At 37.3% G+C, this 19,891-nt stretch overlaps 1 protein-coding gene across 1 annotated transcript in view; it reads right to left on the bottom strand.

Moving 5' to 3' along the window:
* Positions 1-19,891, bottom strand: part of C7 (complement C7) — a 69,672-nt gene that overhangs the window by 36,903 nt on the left and 12,878 nt on the right. The window contains exons 4-10 of the mRNA XM_062211767.1: positions 18,780-18,921; positions 16,410-16,557; positions 15,163-15,301; positions 10,153-10,323; positions 8,671-8,914; positions 6,438-6,548; positions 2,555-2,721 (exon numbers count right to left, since the gene is read on the bottom strand). Coding sequence (XP_062067751.1) covers positions 2,555-2,721; positions 6,438-6,548; positions 8,671-8,914; positions 10,153-10,323; positions 15,163-15,301; positions 16,410-16,557; positions 18,780-18,921 — 1,122 coding nt within the window. The remainder of the gene's footprint in view (positions 1-2,554; positions 2,722-6,437; positions 6,549-8,670; positions 8,915-10,152; positions 10,324-15,162; positions 15,302-16,409; positions 16,558-18,779; positions 18,922-19,891) is intronic.

Genomic DNA, 19,891 nt, shown 5'->3' with positions numbered 1-19,891 from the left:
CGGAAGTCTCTCTTATATTGACTACAATAGTACCCCCCTTATCCACTGGGAATACTCCCAAGATCCCCAGTGGATGCCTGAAACCGTGCATAGTACCCAACCCTGAGCTTATTGTTTTTTCCTATGCATACATACCTATGATAAAATTTTTAATTTATAAATTATACACGTTAAGGTAATAACAACAATAATTCATAATAAAATAGGACAATTTAACAGTACTACAATAAAAGCTATTCAAATTTATGATTTTTTTCTGGGATTTCCCATTTAATTTTTTTTTTAATGTAAGTTGACCATGGCTAACAAAAACTTTGGAAAGCAAAATCAAAAATAAGGGGGGACTGCAGAACAACTGTTTTTTGTTCAAACAAAAAAGAAAGCAATTCACTCTTCTGCAGCAAAGTCAAGACAAACCTAAAGGAGATAAGGATCAGATGAGGGAGGAATATTTTTTATATTTGTGTGCATACATAAAATTAAGATAGAGCTAATTTAAGAAAAATTAAAATTAAGAAAAAAGAAAACAGCACACTCATTTTCTAATTAATGGAAGATTATTTTGAAGACAATACATTACCACCTCTATAGAGGACAGACAATAAGGAAATGCACTTAAATCACAGCAAGAAATGAATAAAATTGAATTTCCTGACTCTGAAAGTTTTAGCATGGCTCTTAAATGGAGACAAGAGACTGTCCTCCTAGAGAATGTAAAACAGGTAGACTTTTTCACACTGCATGGGATATTTCAGAAGTAAAGCAACTTCAAAATCACAAGCGTGCTGGCCAGCCTTTAACGGTACACGTTATAAGGGACAAAAGGAGTCACTGCAGACTATTCCCACAATAGCACATTCCAGGCTAAGCACAGAACCCAGAGGAGATATGCAGCATTTGCTCTGGAGAGCTAAACTTCTGAACACAGTGGTTTTGCATGGTCAGATCCAAGAGCACTTCAAAAAAGTTAATGAAAAGGAAAAGATAAATCATTCAGGGATTTTGAAAATTTTGAAGTCCACGCATAGCTTTTCCACAATACCCATTTCCATGAACTTTTTGAAGATTCCACATTATTGTGGATTTCAATTCATTTTTTTTTGCATCAAAACAAACTAATCTTTTAATTCTATTCCCACAAATCTTTTGAAGTGCACTCATACCTATATAGAATATTTTCTTTCTGTGTCCCTTTCTTGCCCAGCTACTATCATAGTTTACATTAAGGATGGAAGTGCATTGTTGAGACTGAAGGAATGTCTTTTTCTGCAACCAACAGTTTAGGATTTCTAAAGATTTATATGAAACACTGACACTGAATACAAGTGTTGTCCATTTTGAATATTAACAGATGGCACTTTAAGTTAAGAATTTCCATGGGAAAAGCTCTCCTGGCCTCACACTTATTGGGAGGTGAGTGGGTACAGTACGGTGTTAGGAGGGTACCAGAAGACCTACTGTAATTTTTTAGCTTATAAAATATGTCCAAGTCTCTTAATCTCTGAAAATCAGTCCTTTCCTAGGACATTGGAATAGAGTATAATGTCAGTACTACTATAATAGTTGTTTTGAAAGTATGAATTTGTTCCATTGAGTTGACATATCAGGGAATAATTTGAGCATATATAAGTTTTGCATTTTCTTATGTGCAATTCATCCACATAAAACATAGAATGAACACAGAAAATGCCATACAGCTGAATCAAATCACATAGAAATATAGAAAATGCACCCCACAAACATCTGTACTGATTCACTGCCTGTGGTATACACTACACCCATCCATATCTGGTGTCACAACTCTGAAAGCACTCTTGATTGCTCTCCTACTGCTTCATGTTCATTCACAGTGATAACTCTTCTAACACCCAGCAGGCATTAGGCCTTTTTCTAGGGAATGTGCCACATTATGGTAGCATATCTGCATTTCTTAATAATGTAACATGCATAAAACTATGTTACTGTCTTTAGCAGTGCCCATCAACTTTCTTATGAGTGTCACAGATGATGTTTTAGAGAACTATGTCCCTGACCCCATTTTTCCCATAAGCCCTGTGGTCTTTACTGTGATGTTTTGCACAGGAATACATACATTGTGTTGTAAAAGAATTGACTGAATCAAATTCTGCTATCCAGTTTGGCTCTGGCTTCAGGAGTCCATGAGCCATGGCCACAGGAAGAAAGATGATCTGGCAGATGAACAGCAGACAAGCCTAATTGCATTCCTCTGACAAGAATCTATCATTCCTCTGAGTTAGGGATCAATGAAAACATAATCAAGTTTAGGTCAAAAGTTAAAAATGCAAATGTTGCCATTAATTTCTCTTGGGATTTACAAGACATTTAACCTTTAAAACTGAAATATGAACATACTAGATACTGCACCTTTTGTTTCTTATTATTATGTATGCATTCATTTTACTATACAAAACATAATTGGAATACAGAAAATGCTAATTACAGCCATCTCTGCTCAACCACCTTAATTTAATCTCATTTGCCCAATGCAAATAAACACAATGCTTCCTACTTCTTTAAACAGAGCATCACATACCTTTTGTTTGATGACTTGGGGAACACGAGGCACAGATTGTGCCCACTTAGAATATCGCCTTTTATTTCCAGAAGGATTATCCAGCTCTAGGAAACTAAGGCCAGCTATAAAGCCTGACTCTCCTCCGATGACATATGGGTCCCCTTGCAACACATTATTCTGAGTTCCTACGCAGGAGAAATCAAGTGAAATAAGTCATGAAGCACAAACAAAATGAAATAAAGACATGAAGGTAGAAAGCCTATCAAGTCTTGAAAAATAATCCATTGAACTGTATGACATGGTGGAAAAAGCAAAACTATGGAGACAGTAAAAAGATGAGCGGTTACCAGAGGGCTATGAAAGTATTCTACAAGATACTACAATGGGGGATCCATGTCTTTATGCACTCATCAAAACCCATAAAATATACAGCACCAACAGCAAACTCCAATGTAAATAATGGACTTTGCATGGTCATGATGTGAACTACAGATTCATCAATTATACAAATGTTCTTTCCACCCTTCTGGGTGATATGGATATGGGGGAGGCTATAGATGTGTGGGAAAAGGCACTATGAGAGTGCTTAAAAAATTCTGTGGAAAAATGGATTAAAAGGTAAGTTTATTTTGGTGCCAAAAAGAATTGAAATGCAGGGGCCAGCACTGTGGCATTGTGGGTAAAGCCGCCACCTGCAGTGCCGGCATCCTATATGGGTGCCAGTTTATGCCCTGGTTGCTCCACTTCCGATCCAGCTCTCTGCTATGGCCTGGGAAAGCAGTAGAAGATGGCCCAAGTCCTGTACCCACGTGGGAGACCCTGCCTCCTGGCTTCAGATGGGCATATCTCTGGCCGTTGTGGCCAACTAGGGAGTGAACCAGTGGATGGAAGACCTCTCTCTCTCTGCCTCTCCTTCTCTCTGTGTATAACTCTGCCTTTCAAATAAATAAATAAATCTTAAAAAAAAAAAAAAAGAAATCCATGCATGAACTTTTTGAAGCATCCTGATATGTGGGAAATCTACACTTTCGATCAATTGTGCTATGAACCTAAAACTGGTCTTCAAAATCATTTTTAATACATCAGTTCACAGGAGATGGTATTAAAAATTGTTCATATTCTTAAGGTTCTTTGTGTGATAGAAATATTGTGTTATACAGATGAATGTCTTTCTTAGAAAATATATGAATATATATAGGGGAGGAAATATAGTGTCTGAAATTTACTCACAAATGGTTCAGAAAATATAAATGTTTTAGATATATATTTACATATTGCTAAATCATCAATTTTATCTATATGTACATACAACATTGTAACAAAATGATAATTGCATTTAGGAGGTGGGTATATGAGTATATTATTACTATAATACAGCAATAAGTTATTTCAGCTATATTATTCTTATACCATAGTAAAAGTACTTTCAACTCTTCTGTATGTCTGAAAGTTTTCAAAAAAGATGTTGGAAGGAAAACAATTTATTGAGTATGATCTACTAATAATAAATAAAAAGCTGTTAATTAATAGTAATGTATTACCTAACACATGAAAAGTGTTCTGAAAAGTTTAAATGCTAGTTAAATTCTTTTATGTGTCTCCTAATTTCAGAAATTTTTTATGTCTATTTGTAATTTGATTGTTAGACAAATCATGACTAGAAATTCCTAATCGCACAGATCACATTTGAATTTCTATTACCTCTCTTACAACTATCAAAATTTTGTGACATCTTTATAATCAGAAATTTTTAAAGCCTGATATTTTTAATAAATTGACTGACTGCTTCTTCATTTTTATTATTAGATAGGTCTTTAATATGCAAATTGTCACCTTTTAACCAGTGTATCAGCAAGGTTAGTGTCTGAACTACTGAATCCAAACACATGGGGTAACTGCAGATTTCTGAGCACCAGCCAAGACCTCTCAGAGAAAGTTTGAGAGTATAAGCCTTGGAGTCAACATTGAAACAGGCCTCTGCAAGTAGCCTCACTCATACTATTGCTTGACAATCACTACCTTAACTGGCACACCTGTTTAATAAAAACCATATTCTATGAAATCATTCGTATGTTATTTTTAAACCCACAGCCTCCCTCTCCACATCCTACTGTGCTCTTCATTCAACCTCTTTTCTCCTGGAAAAGGCAACAGAGAATTCCCAGATTGCATGTATTTGCATCTCATGTCTGATTCTCACTAACTATGATCTTGGGCACCTTTCTGTTTTTTGATGTCCCTATTTGTAAAATGGGGATCTGAAAAAATATGTAACTATAAGGTAGGACAGGTATAATGCTTATAATTGCTTAAAATTTTGCTGGGCTTATAGCATGTGCTTTGTGTTAAGTACAAAATCAAATCAAATCAGGGAGAAGTTTCCAAATACCAACCCAGCTGGTGACTAATATCAACCTCTTCCCAAAGCTCCCACTCCCATTTCCATGTCTAGATCATTATTTGTTCCACCTCCATCAGAAACTTATCCTCCTTTGTCATGTCTATTCAATGAAAGCAAACACTTTATCTGGCATATTCACTTCGTATCCCCCAGTGCCTAGAACAATCTTTAGCACATACTGTGGATTCCATAATAGTTGATGAATGAAATTAGTGAATGAGTACTTAAAACAGCTTTTCTTAAAAATGATTTCCCTTTTTCTAGAAATCATCTACCAGCCTGTGCCGTGGCTCAATAGGCTAATCCTCCGCCTAGCGGCGCCAGCACACTGGGTTCTAGTCCCGGTCAGGGTGCCGGATTATGTCCCGGTTGCCCCTCTTCCAGGCCAGCTCTCTGCTGTGGCCCGGGAGTGCAGAGGAGGATGGCCCAAGTCCTTGGGTCCTGCACCCGCATGGGAGACCAGGAGAAGCACCTGGCTCCTGGCTTCAGATCAGCATAGTGCGCCAGCAGCAGCGCGCCGGCCGCAGTGGCCATTGGAGGGTGAACCAACGGTAAAGGAAGACCTTTCTCTCTGTCTCTCTCACTGTCCACTCTGCCTGTCAAAAAAAAAAAAAAAAAAAAAAAAAAAAAAAAACCATCTACCAGCATCCTGAGAATCCCTGCTTCTTTACTGACAAGTATGGCACAATGGTCAGTCTTCACCTTCACCCCAATGTCTGCCATCACCCCAGGAGAATTTAAGTTCTAATACTACTCAAACCTGTCTTCCCACAATGCATTGATGTCTTATTTCCATCCCTACTTCACTTCAAAATCTACTTTATGAAAATTAAGTCTTAATCACCAAACCCAATGGAAATATTTCAGTCCTTATCTCACTTGACTTCTTTCTTCTCCTTTAATTTCCATTTCTGTTTCTTATCCTATAAGATAATTCTTTATCCATCTCTCTTCTTTCTCTATAACTTTATCTATGTAATCTTTAATCACTTGTCTTATTAATCTTCTAATGGTACCTGATAGTCATCAGGATGAAATGTGAACTCCTTACCATGGAACTTTCACAGTCAACTTAACCTTCCAGTTCCTTCCTCAATCAACCAACAACCTTCCCCACTCTCACCTCCACCACCACCACCAACAGCAGCTTCAGAAGAAACCTTATACTTCACTAAGTATCCTTATGACAATATGGAACCAAACTTTCCTCTGACACTGACACTTCTCTACACCAGGCTGCCAACCATTATGGGGAAGTAAAACAGTGTTATGTTGAGAACCTATTTCCAAAACAGTGTAGATACCCAAGGAAATCCCACCCTGCATGATGTCTTACTTCCATGACATATGAAATAGAGAGCAGAGGTAAAAACAACCAAAGAGATTAAAACTACAAGGCAGAACAGCTGTTAAAGCTTCAAAAGCCTTTGGAGACCAAGAATTCATTGAGACAGAGGAACAAGGAGACTAAGTTTGTAATGCAAATTGCTTCTCACTTACCTGAAGCTGATTTTAAAGCATTTTCCAGGTCTTTGCATGAATGCTCTGATGAGGTAAACAAAAATTGGAATTTTGAAGAAGTGCATTTCTTCTGGTCTACTGAAGAAAAACCTGGAAAGGAAAGATGTAAAACAGAGGTGCTTAATTTCTGCATTCACTGAAGACTTCCTTTGAAATAAAGCCAGGTTGAGGAGTAGGAACAGCAGGAGAATGCTTCCTGCTACTGTGACTAATTAAGAGTGACATGATAAGTATTTTTTTCAAGTACTCTAGAAGGGCCAAGGATCAGAAAAAAAGGATATTTTACTTTTGGTATTTTCCTTCTGTTCACTCTGGCTATAGGGAGAAGAATACCAGGTGGGGGAAGAAGCAGGAGAGATTTCTACAGAAAACAATGGAGCAGAAATTTAACACCCCAAAAACTGATATCTTATGCCCATTTCAGTAAACTTCTTAGGCATATAACAAAATGGTAAAAGTAGGAACATAATAATAACCTATCCACTTGAGATTTCAAAAGCTGATTTCTAGTTCTATGGAAACTAATTCCTAAAACCCTAGTTCTACTGGCTCAAGCTCCCCATCTTTAATATCTGTGATTCCTAATATTTGCTTTCCATGACTCCTAACATTAGAATGTGACAATTTCTACCTTTATGAATTGGAATTCTTCCATTGTATTTTCCTGAAAGTAGGTTAGAAAATAATAAAGTTGAAAATACATTTTTCTCATGTAAGTTTACTGTTAAAATAGCCTCAATCAGACTACTCTTGTATTGAGTTTCCCCTTGACACCCCTAAAAATAAAAACCTTTCTTTTATGCTTCCCCATTACTTTCCGGAAATTTTCTCATTTTGTTGTCTTTTTTTTTTTTAAAGAATTATTTATTTGTGGGGCCAGTGCAGTGGCATAGCAGGTAAAGCCACTGCCTGCAGTGCCAGCATTCCATATGGGCACCAGTTCAAAACCAGGCTGCTCCACTTCCGATCCAGCTTTCTGCTATGGCCTGAGAAAGCAGTAGAAGATGGCCCACAGCTCTCTGCTGTGGCCAGGGAGTGCAGTGGAGGATGGCCCAAGTGCTTGGGCCCTGCACCCCGTGGGAGACCAGGAGAAGCACCTGGCTCCTGCCATCGGATCAGCGCGGTGCGCCGGCCGCAGCGCGCCTACCGCGGCGGCCATTGGAGGGTGAACCAACGGCAAAAAGGAAGACCTTTCTCTCTGTCTCTCACTGTCCACGCTGCCTGTCAAAAAATAAAGAAAGAAAGAAAGAAAGAAAGAAAGAAAGAAAGAAAGAAAGAAAGAAAGAAAGAAAGAAAGAAAGAAAGAAAGAAAGAAAGATGGCCCAAGTCCTTGGGCCCCTGCACACACATGGGAAACCCAGAAGAAGCTCTTGGCTCCTGGCTTCGGACTGGTGCAACTCCAGCCATTGCAGCCACTTGGGGAGTGAACCAGCAGATGGAAGACAAACAGTTCTTTAAAATATTTTTGAAAAAAAAAAAAAACCTGGTGTTAAATTGGAAATGGCATAGAAAATTAATTAATTTTTAAAAAAATATTATGTGGGATCTCTGCCTTTAATGTGCTGTTCACTCTTATTTAATGCTATGACTAGTACTCCAACAGTATTTTTTTTTTCACTTTGTGTTGCTATGTGGGGGCAAACTGTTGAAATCGTTACCTAATATATACTGGACTGATCTTTTGTATATAAGGAGAATTGAAAGTGAATCGTGATGTGGTTGGAGGGGGAGAGGGAGCGGGAAAGGGGAGGGTTGTGGGTGGGAGGGAGGTTTTGGGAGGGGGAAGCCATTGTAACCCATAAGCTATACTTTGGAAATTTATATTCATTAAATAAAAGTTTAATAAAAAAAATATTTTTAAATTTCTCAATTTTCCTTGTGAAATAATTTCTTAATTTGAGAAATAGGAAAAGTTAGAAAGTATTCTAAAAATTCAACCAACACTCTCTGCAGATTACACATAATGACAATGGTTTAACTCAGGGTATTATCCAAAAGAGTAGGCAGTATTTTCTTAAAATCTGTAAGATTCTGAGTTGGGTATGATGATACTTGCAATTTTAGACTCCTTTGCAATTTAAATCTTTATTTGTCATATTTAAAAATAAATCTCTATTTGAGCTTTATTTTAAACCTCAAAAGTGAAACTACACATTATTTCCCCATTAAAATTCCCGGAGAGGTTTTAGATAACAATTCCTCAATACTATACCACTTTGCTTGATTTTTTCTGAATCCAAATAAAATAGAACTCTGTATTCTCCTCCTAAGGACCCCGACTGCAGATAATGTGTCCCATACAGGTCGATTAATCTTCGGTAAGCACTGTATTCATACAGAGAGGGAAGATGTGAGAGTTCCTTCCAGAATGGCTCAGCAAGATGCAAAAATTCCGGATTGTTATTAATGAACTGAGCCACTTCAACAGTGTTCTGAACAACCATCAGTTGATAACTCTATGGGAAGAAGAAAAGGTAAAAGAAATTTTAGGATAGAAAGGCAATGAAAATATTCTGCTACCAATGTTTCCATCAATTGCTACCTCCAATCTACTCAGACTATATGAATTTCAACTGGATGCAAGATGAGGTCCTTCTGGGTCCACTCTCTTGATCAAGCTAAGAAATTTTTGGAGTCTCAAATAGGAATATCTTAGTGACATATCATGGTAATGTCTTCTATATGTGACCTCTAGAGCTCTAAGGCCAAGTTGCTATGCCTTCCTCAACAGGGAGAAGAAAATCAACTTCAACTGTTAAATAGTCCCACTAATAAATATATAATAATGTATTCCTTGGATCCACAACTTCACAATGACTTACAGGTAGGATGACCATGTAATTTGTCTCCCACAATGGGTTTTTTATAGGTTAAGCTACTTTACAATAAGGTATTTTAAACAATTTGTAAGCATCCTTTCATGATATCCAAGACAGAACAACCTTATTATACCAAATCCCCATATGCAAACAATAGAATATAAAGATGTAACATTTTTAGAGTTCATATTCCCACAGCCAGCTTCTTAATCATAAAACAAATGAAATCAATATAAGTTACATTTCCTTTGCATGATTTATTAATCAAGTTATTGACTTTGAGATTGAGGTGAAGTATGCAGATTGTTAAGAATGATCTGCCTGAAGCAATTCTTCAGCTATAAGTGTATATCAATCTGTACAATCCATCTCCACTGTTCAGGTGTCCCGAGATGAATGTTTTAGTATTTCAAAACAACAAATTAGGTAAAAATAAGTTCTCCTAACTGCCTCAAATCAAAATTTGTTTTCTCAAAACCGAAAAAGAACCTCCAGCATTAACATTTAAAAAGCACATTTAAGCATTTATTTTTAAAAATCATGTGTAAAACTTAAAATAGTAGCATTAGTAATCATGAATGAAGAACTTAGGCTAGTTTAAAGTAGATTTCAGGGTAACACATTTTTATAAGATTTTCAAATAAGAACAAACATTTTAATGAGAAAATTAAAAGCAGAAATAAATATATTTTCAAAGAGAATTAACAACACTATCTTGTACCCTTTAAAGAAATGTACTGTATTGTCTCTTAAAGGAGATATCATAACCTAATTTAAATAGGAAAGCTGATCCTTTTTACAAATAAACCTCTGTATTGTTAGCAGTACCTAAAACCACTAAAATATGGGAAAGTTAGCTGATATTTCACACTCACCTTTTTCTTATGGATTTCATTATTATGTGAAGTATGACTATGTAAAGAAGATGATGATGAACTAAATAAGAAACTGCGTCTACTAGATGATGTATGTTCTGTTGATGTATGTTTTACATAAGACCAGCTACTGTCATAAAATTCATAGTTAAAATCATTATTCACTTTCACCTACATAGACAAAAAAAAATTGGCATGATCAAATTAAGGTTTTGAATATACCTGTAATATTTCTGTCATGGATTCTTTAACATGTACACTTTTTTCATATCTTCTCAAAAAGACAAAAACGTTTACTAACACAATACTGTACCTCTCATAAAGACCAGACCTGCAGGAGTATAAGGAAAGAGTTCTTCCTATGATTATGCTTTGTTAAGCCTGTGATATGGCATCAAAATGCCTTTGTATATACAAATCTTCATTTTCCTTTAATGTCAGCATTTAGCACAGAAGTGAGTAAATTAACAAAGAGACACTAACAGAGAGCCACAAGCATTTGGCTCCAGATTTCCCATATAACAGAAGGGAATGGAGATACAAATAGGTCATATGAAGCAATCAGATGTTTTGGAATATCTTTTAGAGTTTTCTATGTGATCTGGCAGTAGATTCAACTTTCTAACTCTGTTTGACTTGAAAAAGTGCTAAAATTCTAGTTTTTTATATTGTAGATGGTAAGAGAAAAGGCAACCCAAAAGAATCTGATCTCTCGGCCGCCAGCACCGTGGCTCAATAGGCTAATCCTCCACCTGCAGCGCCGGCACACTGGGTTCTAGTACTGGTTGGGGCGCCGGATTCTGTCCCGGTTGCCCCTCTTCCAGTCCAGCTCTCTGCTGTGGCCCGGGTCTTCAGTGGAGGATGGCCCAAGGCCTTGGGCCCTGCACCCACATGGGAGACCAGGAGAAGCACCTGGCTCCAGACTTTGGATCAGCGCAGTGCACTGGCCACAGCGTGCTGGCCGCAGCGGCCATTGGAGGGTGAACCAACGGTAAAAGGAAGACCTTTCTCTGTGTCTCTCTCTCTCACTGTCCACTCTGCCTGTCAAAAAAAAAAAAAAAGAATCTGATATATCTCGCACTCTCTCTCTCTCATCCTCTTCTCTACTTATAGAGAGATGACATCAATATAAATATTCAGAATAGGGTCCAGGGTTGTACTGGATAAACCCCAATGCAATCAACAAAACAGATTATAAGAGAGGTGGGCTAATTCTGCTTTATGCTTATTTACTATTTATGTTCCAATAGGCCAAACATCACCTTCCACCTAGCAGACACCTGAATACCTAGTGGACTCTGCCTAGGTCAATTTATTTGAAGTATTAAAGACATTCACTCCTCCTGACCCATATCTGGGGTTAGCACTTAGATGACTGGGATCGTCTGTTGCTTCCAACTCACTTTCCTCAGGCTAGATCCTGAAAACTTCTCTAGTCCTCACTCAATAACAGGCTATAAGCTATAATTTCTTTGTTTCTGACAAACAACCTCACATTAAGTGACTGGGAAGGCATTTCAGATGCCAATCCAAAAACTTAGCCCTGCTGAGGAAAATGAATGTCAGGATCACACTGTTAGGAAATTGTTCCTGTTGCTTAGACACTGCAGACTTTGGGCATAGCTACCTTTCAACTGACTCAGAAATGTTCCTCCTTATTATTTTCTCTGCTCTGTAACTGTCTAAATGTGACCCTTTAAAAAAATATACATGCAAAAAAAAGAAAAGAAAAAGAAAAATATACATGCAACTCTCCCCTTTAAAATTATGATAGAATTTACAACACATTCTCCTTACAGAATGAAAATGATTCTCTGCCTAAGTCTATCACATATTATCCCTTTTAGTTGAAGGTTAAATTACAAACATTTAAGCAAAATTCAGAAAGCTCATGGAAAAATGAAATGGAGGTAAGTTCATCTTGGTGCAAAATATGCTTGAAGTCCATGCACAGTTTTTTCACAATAAGCATATTCCATGAAAATTTTGAAGACCACTCTTCTGCATAAATATAAAAAGCTCTGCATTTAAATAAACCTGTTTTCTGAGTTCATTTTCTATGAACTTTTTGAAGTCCCCTCAGAGTATTCACCACATAGAATTTAGAACTGAGAAAGGAATTAAATACAATAAATGGAGTGAGTCAAATGCAATTGAACAATAAATGCTCATGAGATTGGATGGACTGGATCCCAGTGCCACTACTCACCGACTATATAAATATCACTGACTTTCTAAGGCAGTTGTGAGGATTAAACCCATACTAATTGCCTTATACTCAGTGCTGATGCCACATATATATTCAAAAAATGGTAGCTACTATTATTTTTCAGATCATTTCACTTTTAATTTTCTTTTTATTTGACAGGTAGAGTTATAGACAGTAAGAGAAGGAGACAGAGAGAAAGGTCTTCCTTCCGTTGGTTCACTCACCAAATGGCCGCTACAGCCAACGTTGCACCTATCCAAAGCCAGGAGCCAGATGCTTCCTCCTGGTCTCCCACATGGGTGCAGGGCCCAAGCACTTGGGCCATCCTCCACTGCCTTCCCAGGCCACAGCAGAGAGCTGGACTGGAAGAGGAGCAGCCAGGACTAGAACCCGGTGTCCATATGGGATGCCGGTGCCACAGGTAGAGGATTAACCAAGTGAGCCATGGCGCCAGCCCCCACTTTTAATTTTCATACTTCAAAACTTATATGTTGGCTGGCATTGTAGTGCAACAGATTAAACCACTGCTTGTGATGCCAGCATTCCATATTAAAGTGCTTGTTTGAATCTCAGCTGCTCTGCTTCTAACCCAGCTCCCTAAAATGCCTGGGAAAGCAGTGGAGTTTAGCCCAAAAATTTGAGCCCCTGCCACTCATACGGGAGATCTGGATGGAGTTCCTGGCCATGGCTTCAGCTTGGCTGAGCCCTGGCTACTTTAGCCATTTGGGGAGTGAGTCAGTAGATGGATTGTCTGTCTGTCTGTCTGTCTATCTCTGTCTCTCCCTCTTTCTCTCTGCCTTTCAAATAAATAAATATATCTTTTTTAAAAACTAATAAATGTTACTAATTTACTCTATTATAAATTGGAGGATGGTGAGTTTACTGTTTATAATCAAAGCAGCTTTCTGGAGAGGATTGATTTGTTTAAAGAAAAGACCCTTTTATCTGAATATCCTAAAAGTTTTAAATTGTAATTTGAAACTAACAGATAAGGAAAGCTGAATTGGAAATTTGGGGCATTCTGGGAATATGGAAGGAAAGGAATGAGAAAGATTATCTTAAAAGAAAAAAGGTTAAAACAGGATGATACCAGAAACTTTATTTGCTTGAGGCTTTAGAACAATGTGTTAAGTTGGAGGATGCCAATTGACATGACTTGAATGTGTTTTCTCTACTACAACAACAAAAGAAACTCTTCTTTTTCCCTCTAAATCTTCAAGAAAGTCTTCTACAACCATAGCTATTTTGCATGTGTATATTTTGTGTTAAAATAGAGTTACAGGATGAGTTGAGGTGTGTATTACAGAAAGAGCTTTTGAGAGACAGAAGCCTGGAACTAGAGGTGACCTGAGATCACAAGCAAAATGGGAAAGTCTGGTAATACCAACATGGGCAAGGATGTGGAACAGGTGCTGTTCTTCCAAGCTGCTGGTGGGAGTATAAATGGATACTGCCATTTGCAAACTGTAACTAATAAAAGTTAGCATATACATATCCTACAAGGAGGCAGTTTGAGTTCCAAGTGTGTGCCCCAAAGAAACTCTTGCTCATTTGTGTGACACTCCTACACAATAATGTTCAAGGCATTTTCATATGAAAAAAATTGGAAGTAATAAAAATGTCATCTGTATCAGCATGAACAAATCTCATAACCATAATTTTGAATAAGAAAGAAATCATAGAAGAATGTATCTTTCTATTTCTACAAATGAAACAAAAATCAGCAAAAGTAAATCACAAATTTTTTGTTAGAGACAAAGACATACATAGAATAAACACTTACACGTGAAACTAGGGAATGATTTTTACAAAGTGTAACAACACAGTGGTTGCCCAGAGGTGAGAGGGATGTAACCAGAAAGGAGATCAAAGGAACCTTTAAAGCACTCACAATTTTCTACCTCTTATGGGGGTTGGTGGGCATATATGAATATTTATGTCATTGGTTTTCTTCAAAATATGTTATCTTCAAAATATATGCATATTTGATTTGAGTACACTACATATATATACACAGACACACACACATACTATATATATGCATATATATATTTGTTTTCTTCAGAATATATGTTTTCTATTCTGATATATTAAATTATCTCACAGGTTAAAAATAAAAAACATTCTTAAGTGAGCTTACACTGTAGCAGTATAAGGAGATTACCAAAATCAGTCATAGCCAAGGTTTTGAGTTCAATACCAATAGAGGGACAGACAGTAAGGTCCTGGGCCCACACAGAACATGGCCTTTAAAGGCATAGGGATGTGTTAGATTAAAAGTATTATTCTGTACCAAAGAATTAAAGAATATGTATTTTCTAAAGATTTATTTATTTATTTGAAAAGCAGAGTTACATACAGAGAGTGAGAGACAGAGACAGATACAGAGAGAGATCTTTCATCCACTGGTTGACTCTCCAAATGGTAGCAAAGTCTGGGCCTGGACCTGGCTGAAGCCAGGAACCAGGAGGTTCTTATGGGTTTCTCATGTTGGTTCAGGGCCCAAGTTGCTTGGACTGTCTTCAGCTACTTTCCCATGGCAGGGAGCTGGATCAGAACTGCAGGAGCCTGGACATAAACCAACACCCATACGGATATTAGCATCACAGGCAACAATTTAACCCACTATGCCACAACACCAGCCCCAGAATATGTATTTTTTAACTCCACATAAAATATTCATAAAAACTGACCACATATTGATCCATAAATAAATTCTCAACAATTTCCAAAATGTCAATATCTCATAAGTAACAATCTGACAATTCACATACTAGACATCAATGAGATATAAGAAGTACCTGGAATGTGTAGGAGAGGATATTTCCACTCAATCTATAGAAACGCTTTCCATCACCACTAAACACCTTTCTGCATTGACCACCAAAACTTTTGGTATTGATGACTCTGTTCCTAAACTGGCCAGTGAGTGCATCATAACTGTTAGAATAAAGAGAAGGAGTTGTAGATGGGGGGGGGGGGGGGGGGGCAGGGGGCGGGTGGGAGCAGTGACAAAGGCAGTTAAAAACCAGATGTAGCAGTTGCTGGGAAAATTGTCATTAGAGAATTCCAGAGATTCTTAAACTACATTACAATTAAGCAGTTCTTTGAGAGAACTCAAATATAGAGAACAGCATCCTAATGCACACCATATATTACCCAACTTCCCCTATTCGGTATAATAGCTAAAACTAATAACTGAGAAAGTCCAACAGCCTTTCAGCCCACAAATACATTCTTGAAACACACAGCCCTGTTGTATCTATGGCAACAGCTAGTTTTGAATTAAATCTGTAGATAAAACCAATACAATTAAGGTTACTCTTGAGGAGAGCTCTCTACAACCAATTTCAACTAATTGCCTCTTGGTATGCTGAATGGTATACTCCTTAAAGTAATCTCATCCAGTTTCTCTGCTAATTAATGTTAAAATGTTATCGAAAATCACATCATCTATCACTCTAAAGTGGATTACTTTGAAACTGTGAACTCTTAGCTTAGGTCAGATGATCCCTAAAATTTCCTCAGAATTCTTTTTTGAAAGACAAACCAGGATTTTCCCAAACTCGCTTGGAATTGAAGGTTTCAGCTAATTTAGGCAGTCCCATTTCAGCCTGGGCTTTACAGCACCATCACTTCCTCCTTTCTCTCCCTGTTCTCATTCTTTTTTTTCCATTGCCTTCATTCTCTTGGGTAGCACCACATTATTGAATCAGTGTGTTACGCTTTCTCTCTCTCTCACCTCTCTCTCTGTTTCTTCTGCTCCTTCTCATTCTCCTACTTATTCCTCAGTAGACCCTTCGTCCTTCTCCCCAGAGGCAGAGCCAGGACTTTCCCAGGACAATGGGTCACTCTCCATCTTACCACATATACCTATAGGTACACAGTTATGAATTGTCTTAATTACTTCAAAATGTGGCAAAGAGCTCTAAGCCATTGAAAAGGATCACATGTTAGGTGATTGTTATTAGACTTACTGAACCATAAATAAAATGAAACTAAAAATGACAAACCACTGATACACTTAGGAGGCTGCCCAGCACCTTACCCATTTCCAGTAAGTTCTATGTTGGGAGGAGCCATATCAATGTCACAAGAAGGTCTGCTTCCTGAGTCCTCACATCTGTCTTCATCAGCACTGTCTTCTTCACAGTCAGAATCCCCATTGCAAACCAAGGATTTGCTGATACACTGACCTGAACACAGCAAAAAGCCCCATGCAGATAAAAAATAAGAGAGGAGAAACATTTCTGGGATCAAAATCATTTTGTCCCCCATCCCCAACATGAATGTGAATGTGAATTTCAGATAAATCCTCAAAATGTCTACAAAAAGACTAGTGACTATTTTGGTCTCCTATTTGCAGCATACAGAATTGATTTTTACCTTGTCCAGACACAAAACTGCAAATAGAAGGTGAATTCAAAATTCCAGACTCTCACCCATAATCATCCAGCAGTTTATTCAAATCCTCCAAAATTATACAATGCCAACCACTAGGAATATAGATTAACCTCCTGCTCTCCAATTTTTTTAATTATTTCTATAATCACTAACCAAGATACTAAAGTTGGGCTTTTCTTGATTTAGCTTGTAATCATTGAGAGCAAAGAAATTGGGTAGAAAGTTTAAAATGCTGTATTTCCTCAGTACATAGACTATGCAAGACTTGGTGTTGGGATAGAAAAATGCATAAAATTTGCATAAAAATGGTCTTTGCCAGACTTACATACTTTACAATCTAATAGAAAAAAAACTACAAAGATATAGATCATTATAATTCAGCAATATAATTTTTATGATGTCATAAATCCAGAGTACCAAGGAAACACTACAGTGTACCAGGGGAATCTAGCTCCTGCTTATCACTATAGCATCATATCCAGCCATTCTCAGATGAGCTTCTTATATACCTATATTCCTACTGGGTCACTTGCAGGAATAAAAGACCAGGTTTTTATCAACTCCAACGATCTTGCACATTTTGAAAACTATTCCTCCTCCATATACTAGGATGCATGGTCTTCCTCTGTGTCTTCATAGGATGCCTTTTCCAAAACTATTCTCAGAATATAGCATGTACTCCACTGTACTGGCACTTGAAACAAAGATTTGTTGATAGTCTATTATGAATTCTAGATCCCAAAATGAAAAAAAAAATATAGGCCATATTTTCAAGGAATTCACAATCTACCAAGAGAAACATATATGCCAACAAATAACCCAGATGACAGATGGTACAATATACACACAGAGAAGTGATTTGTCAGCAAGATTAGCAAGAATTATCAGTTGGGAGTTGAGAAATGCTTCCCGGGGCTGGTGCTATGGCGTAGCAGGTAGAGCCACCACCTGCAGTGCCAGTATCCCATATGGGTGCCAGTTCGAGTCCCAAATACTCCACTTCCGATCCAGCTTTCAGCTATTGCCTAGGAAAGTAGTAGAAGATGGCCCAAGTCCTTGGGCCCCTGCACCCTTGTGGGAGACCTGGAAGAAGCTCCTGGCTCCTGGCTTTGGATCGGCACAGCTCCAGCAGTTGCGGCCAACTGGGGAGTGAACCAGCGGAGGAAGACCTCTCTTTCTCTCTCTCCCTCTCTCTGCTTCTCCTTCTCTGTGTAACTCTGACATTCAAATAAATAAATAAATCTTTAAAAAAAAAAAGAAAGAAAAAGAATGCATGATCTTGTCTGAAATAAAATTAAAAAAAAAAAAAGAAATGCTTCCCAAAGTAGATGTCATCTGATTTGGATTTTGAAACTAAGCTAGGAGGTTGACAGGTATTGTTAAGGAGCACTTACAATGCAGGGATTATTTGCATTATATTCTGTCCATTAAACTTTAATATTTTTGAGCAAAGAGATTATATACCTCATTTCTATGTCCATAATCCTCAACACTATATATGACATATATTGTTTATATGTTTCACAACAAGAATAAAAATTCACTACAATTTTCAGATTATTCAGACCATGGAAATCCAAACTAGACAATGAGTCGAGCAATTTTCAATACCAAAATTATGTTTCATTCACCCCATGCACAGGGGTGATACGTCTTGCTCCTTGCTTAGATAACTTAAGTTGCTTTTCTTGTAAACACAATGACCTCAGCAGTTTTAATATTGTTTTCTCTCAGTCCTAGTGTACAAACAAGACTCACTCTTCATCATCAACAAAAATTCAATGTCAAGACCTGTTTGGGTCTATCAGTAGCCATAATTCTATTCAAAGAGGCAAGACTCCTCCCATCTTTATTATCAGATTATTTGAAACAATAACAGCTGTGTCTGTGATTGCAGCAAATTCATTTGTAGGCCAATATAAATGCAGTAAAATTCAAAAAATATATAATGAGCAAGTTAAACAAACAGTATTTGAATTTAGTCTTAATGTTATGCCCCTGGAAAACAAGTCACCTGAGAAACACCTGAAACGTTCTCCACATCCCTCCTCTGTTGGACATCCACGTGTAGGTTCACAAGATTGTGTTTCAAAAGCATTTCCAGAACATGGATGGCCCCCATACTGCCCATAAACAGCAACTGACCGCCTACGAGTCTAAACACAAAACAAGTAATACTTTTTTTTTATGTGTCTCCAATTTCTTTTATCTGCATAATAAAATCCAAGAGCAATTAATACAATTTGAGAAACAATGTTTGAGAATTTGTTCTGGTGTTCTACAGAAGTAAAAGCTCCAAAACCAATGAACCCACTTCAGTTCAGTGCCACTCGGGTTATTATAGAGAGAATTCCCAGCTATATATTTCTGAGGTTGAATACAAAAAAAAAAAATTTTAGTGAGTCTTGAAGAAAGTAACATGAAAGAGTCAAGTTTAGTTGAGTAGACACATAAGCAGATTTGTTATCATTTAGAATGATGAATGTTTTTGCTAAAACTGTGTACTAAGAGCTAATTAGGAAAGGTGGAAAGAATTTTGTTGGGAGGGAGTAAGGAACTGAGAAGAGATGTTAAGATGAAATGAAGTCAGGGAAACCTTTAGAAAATTGGTGTGATTGATTTGAGCTGATTTAAGCCTTCTTTGAAGACAATGCAAGGAAAAATAGTCCAGAGAGAAATTTTACAACATGGAGGTCAAATTTACAAAAAAAGAGGCCTAAGTAGTCCAAAGGTAAAGCCACACCCACAATTGAATTTTGTGATGCTATCAAAAAACACTAACCTCTGCAGTAGGATATATGAAAGAAACAAACCTGTTGAAGAAAAGAGTATAGGAAAATTGAGGAAATCAAGCTAAATAAGAAACCTATTACTAGTCTGTCCCAAAATTCATTTAATCCTCCTTTGATACAAAGTCATGAATCTAACATTTTCCAAAAATTTAAAAGCTACAATATCTTTTCCCTCCCCAATGGCAATAAAAGATGCATCCTTCAGAACTCTTCCTGTACTCACCCCTCCTCCATTAATAAAAATGAAACATGCCTCAGCTTCCCAGGGACTTAAACCTTGAGCAAAGATTCACAGAGAAGAATAGATATGCAAACCAATGCTGAATGTAGTCAT

Source organism: Lepus europaeus, chromosome 15 (assembly GCF_033115175.1).
Source record: "Lepus europaeus isolate LE1 chromosome 15, mLepTim1.pri, whole genome shotgun sequence".
Classification (NCBI taxonomy): Eukaryota; Metazoa; Chordata; class Mammalia; order Lagomorpha; family Leporidae; genus Lepus; species Lepus europaeus.
The sequence above is the reverse complement of the archived record's forward strand: the minus strand, read 5'-3'. Positions and strand labels throughout refer to the sequence as shown.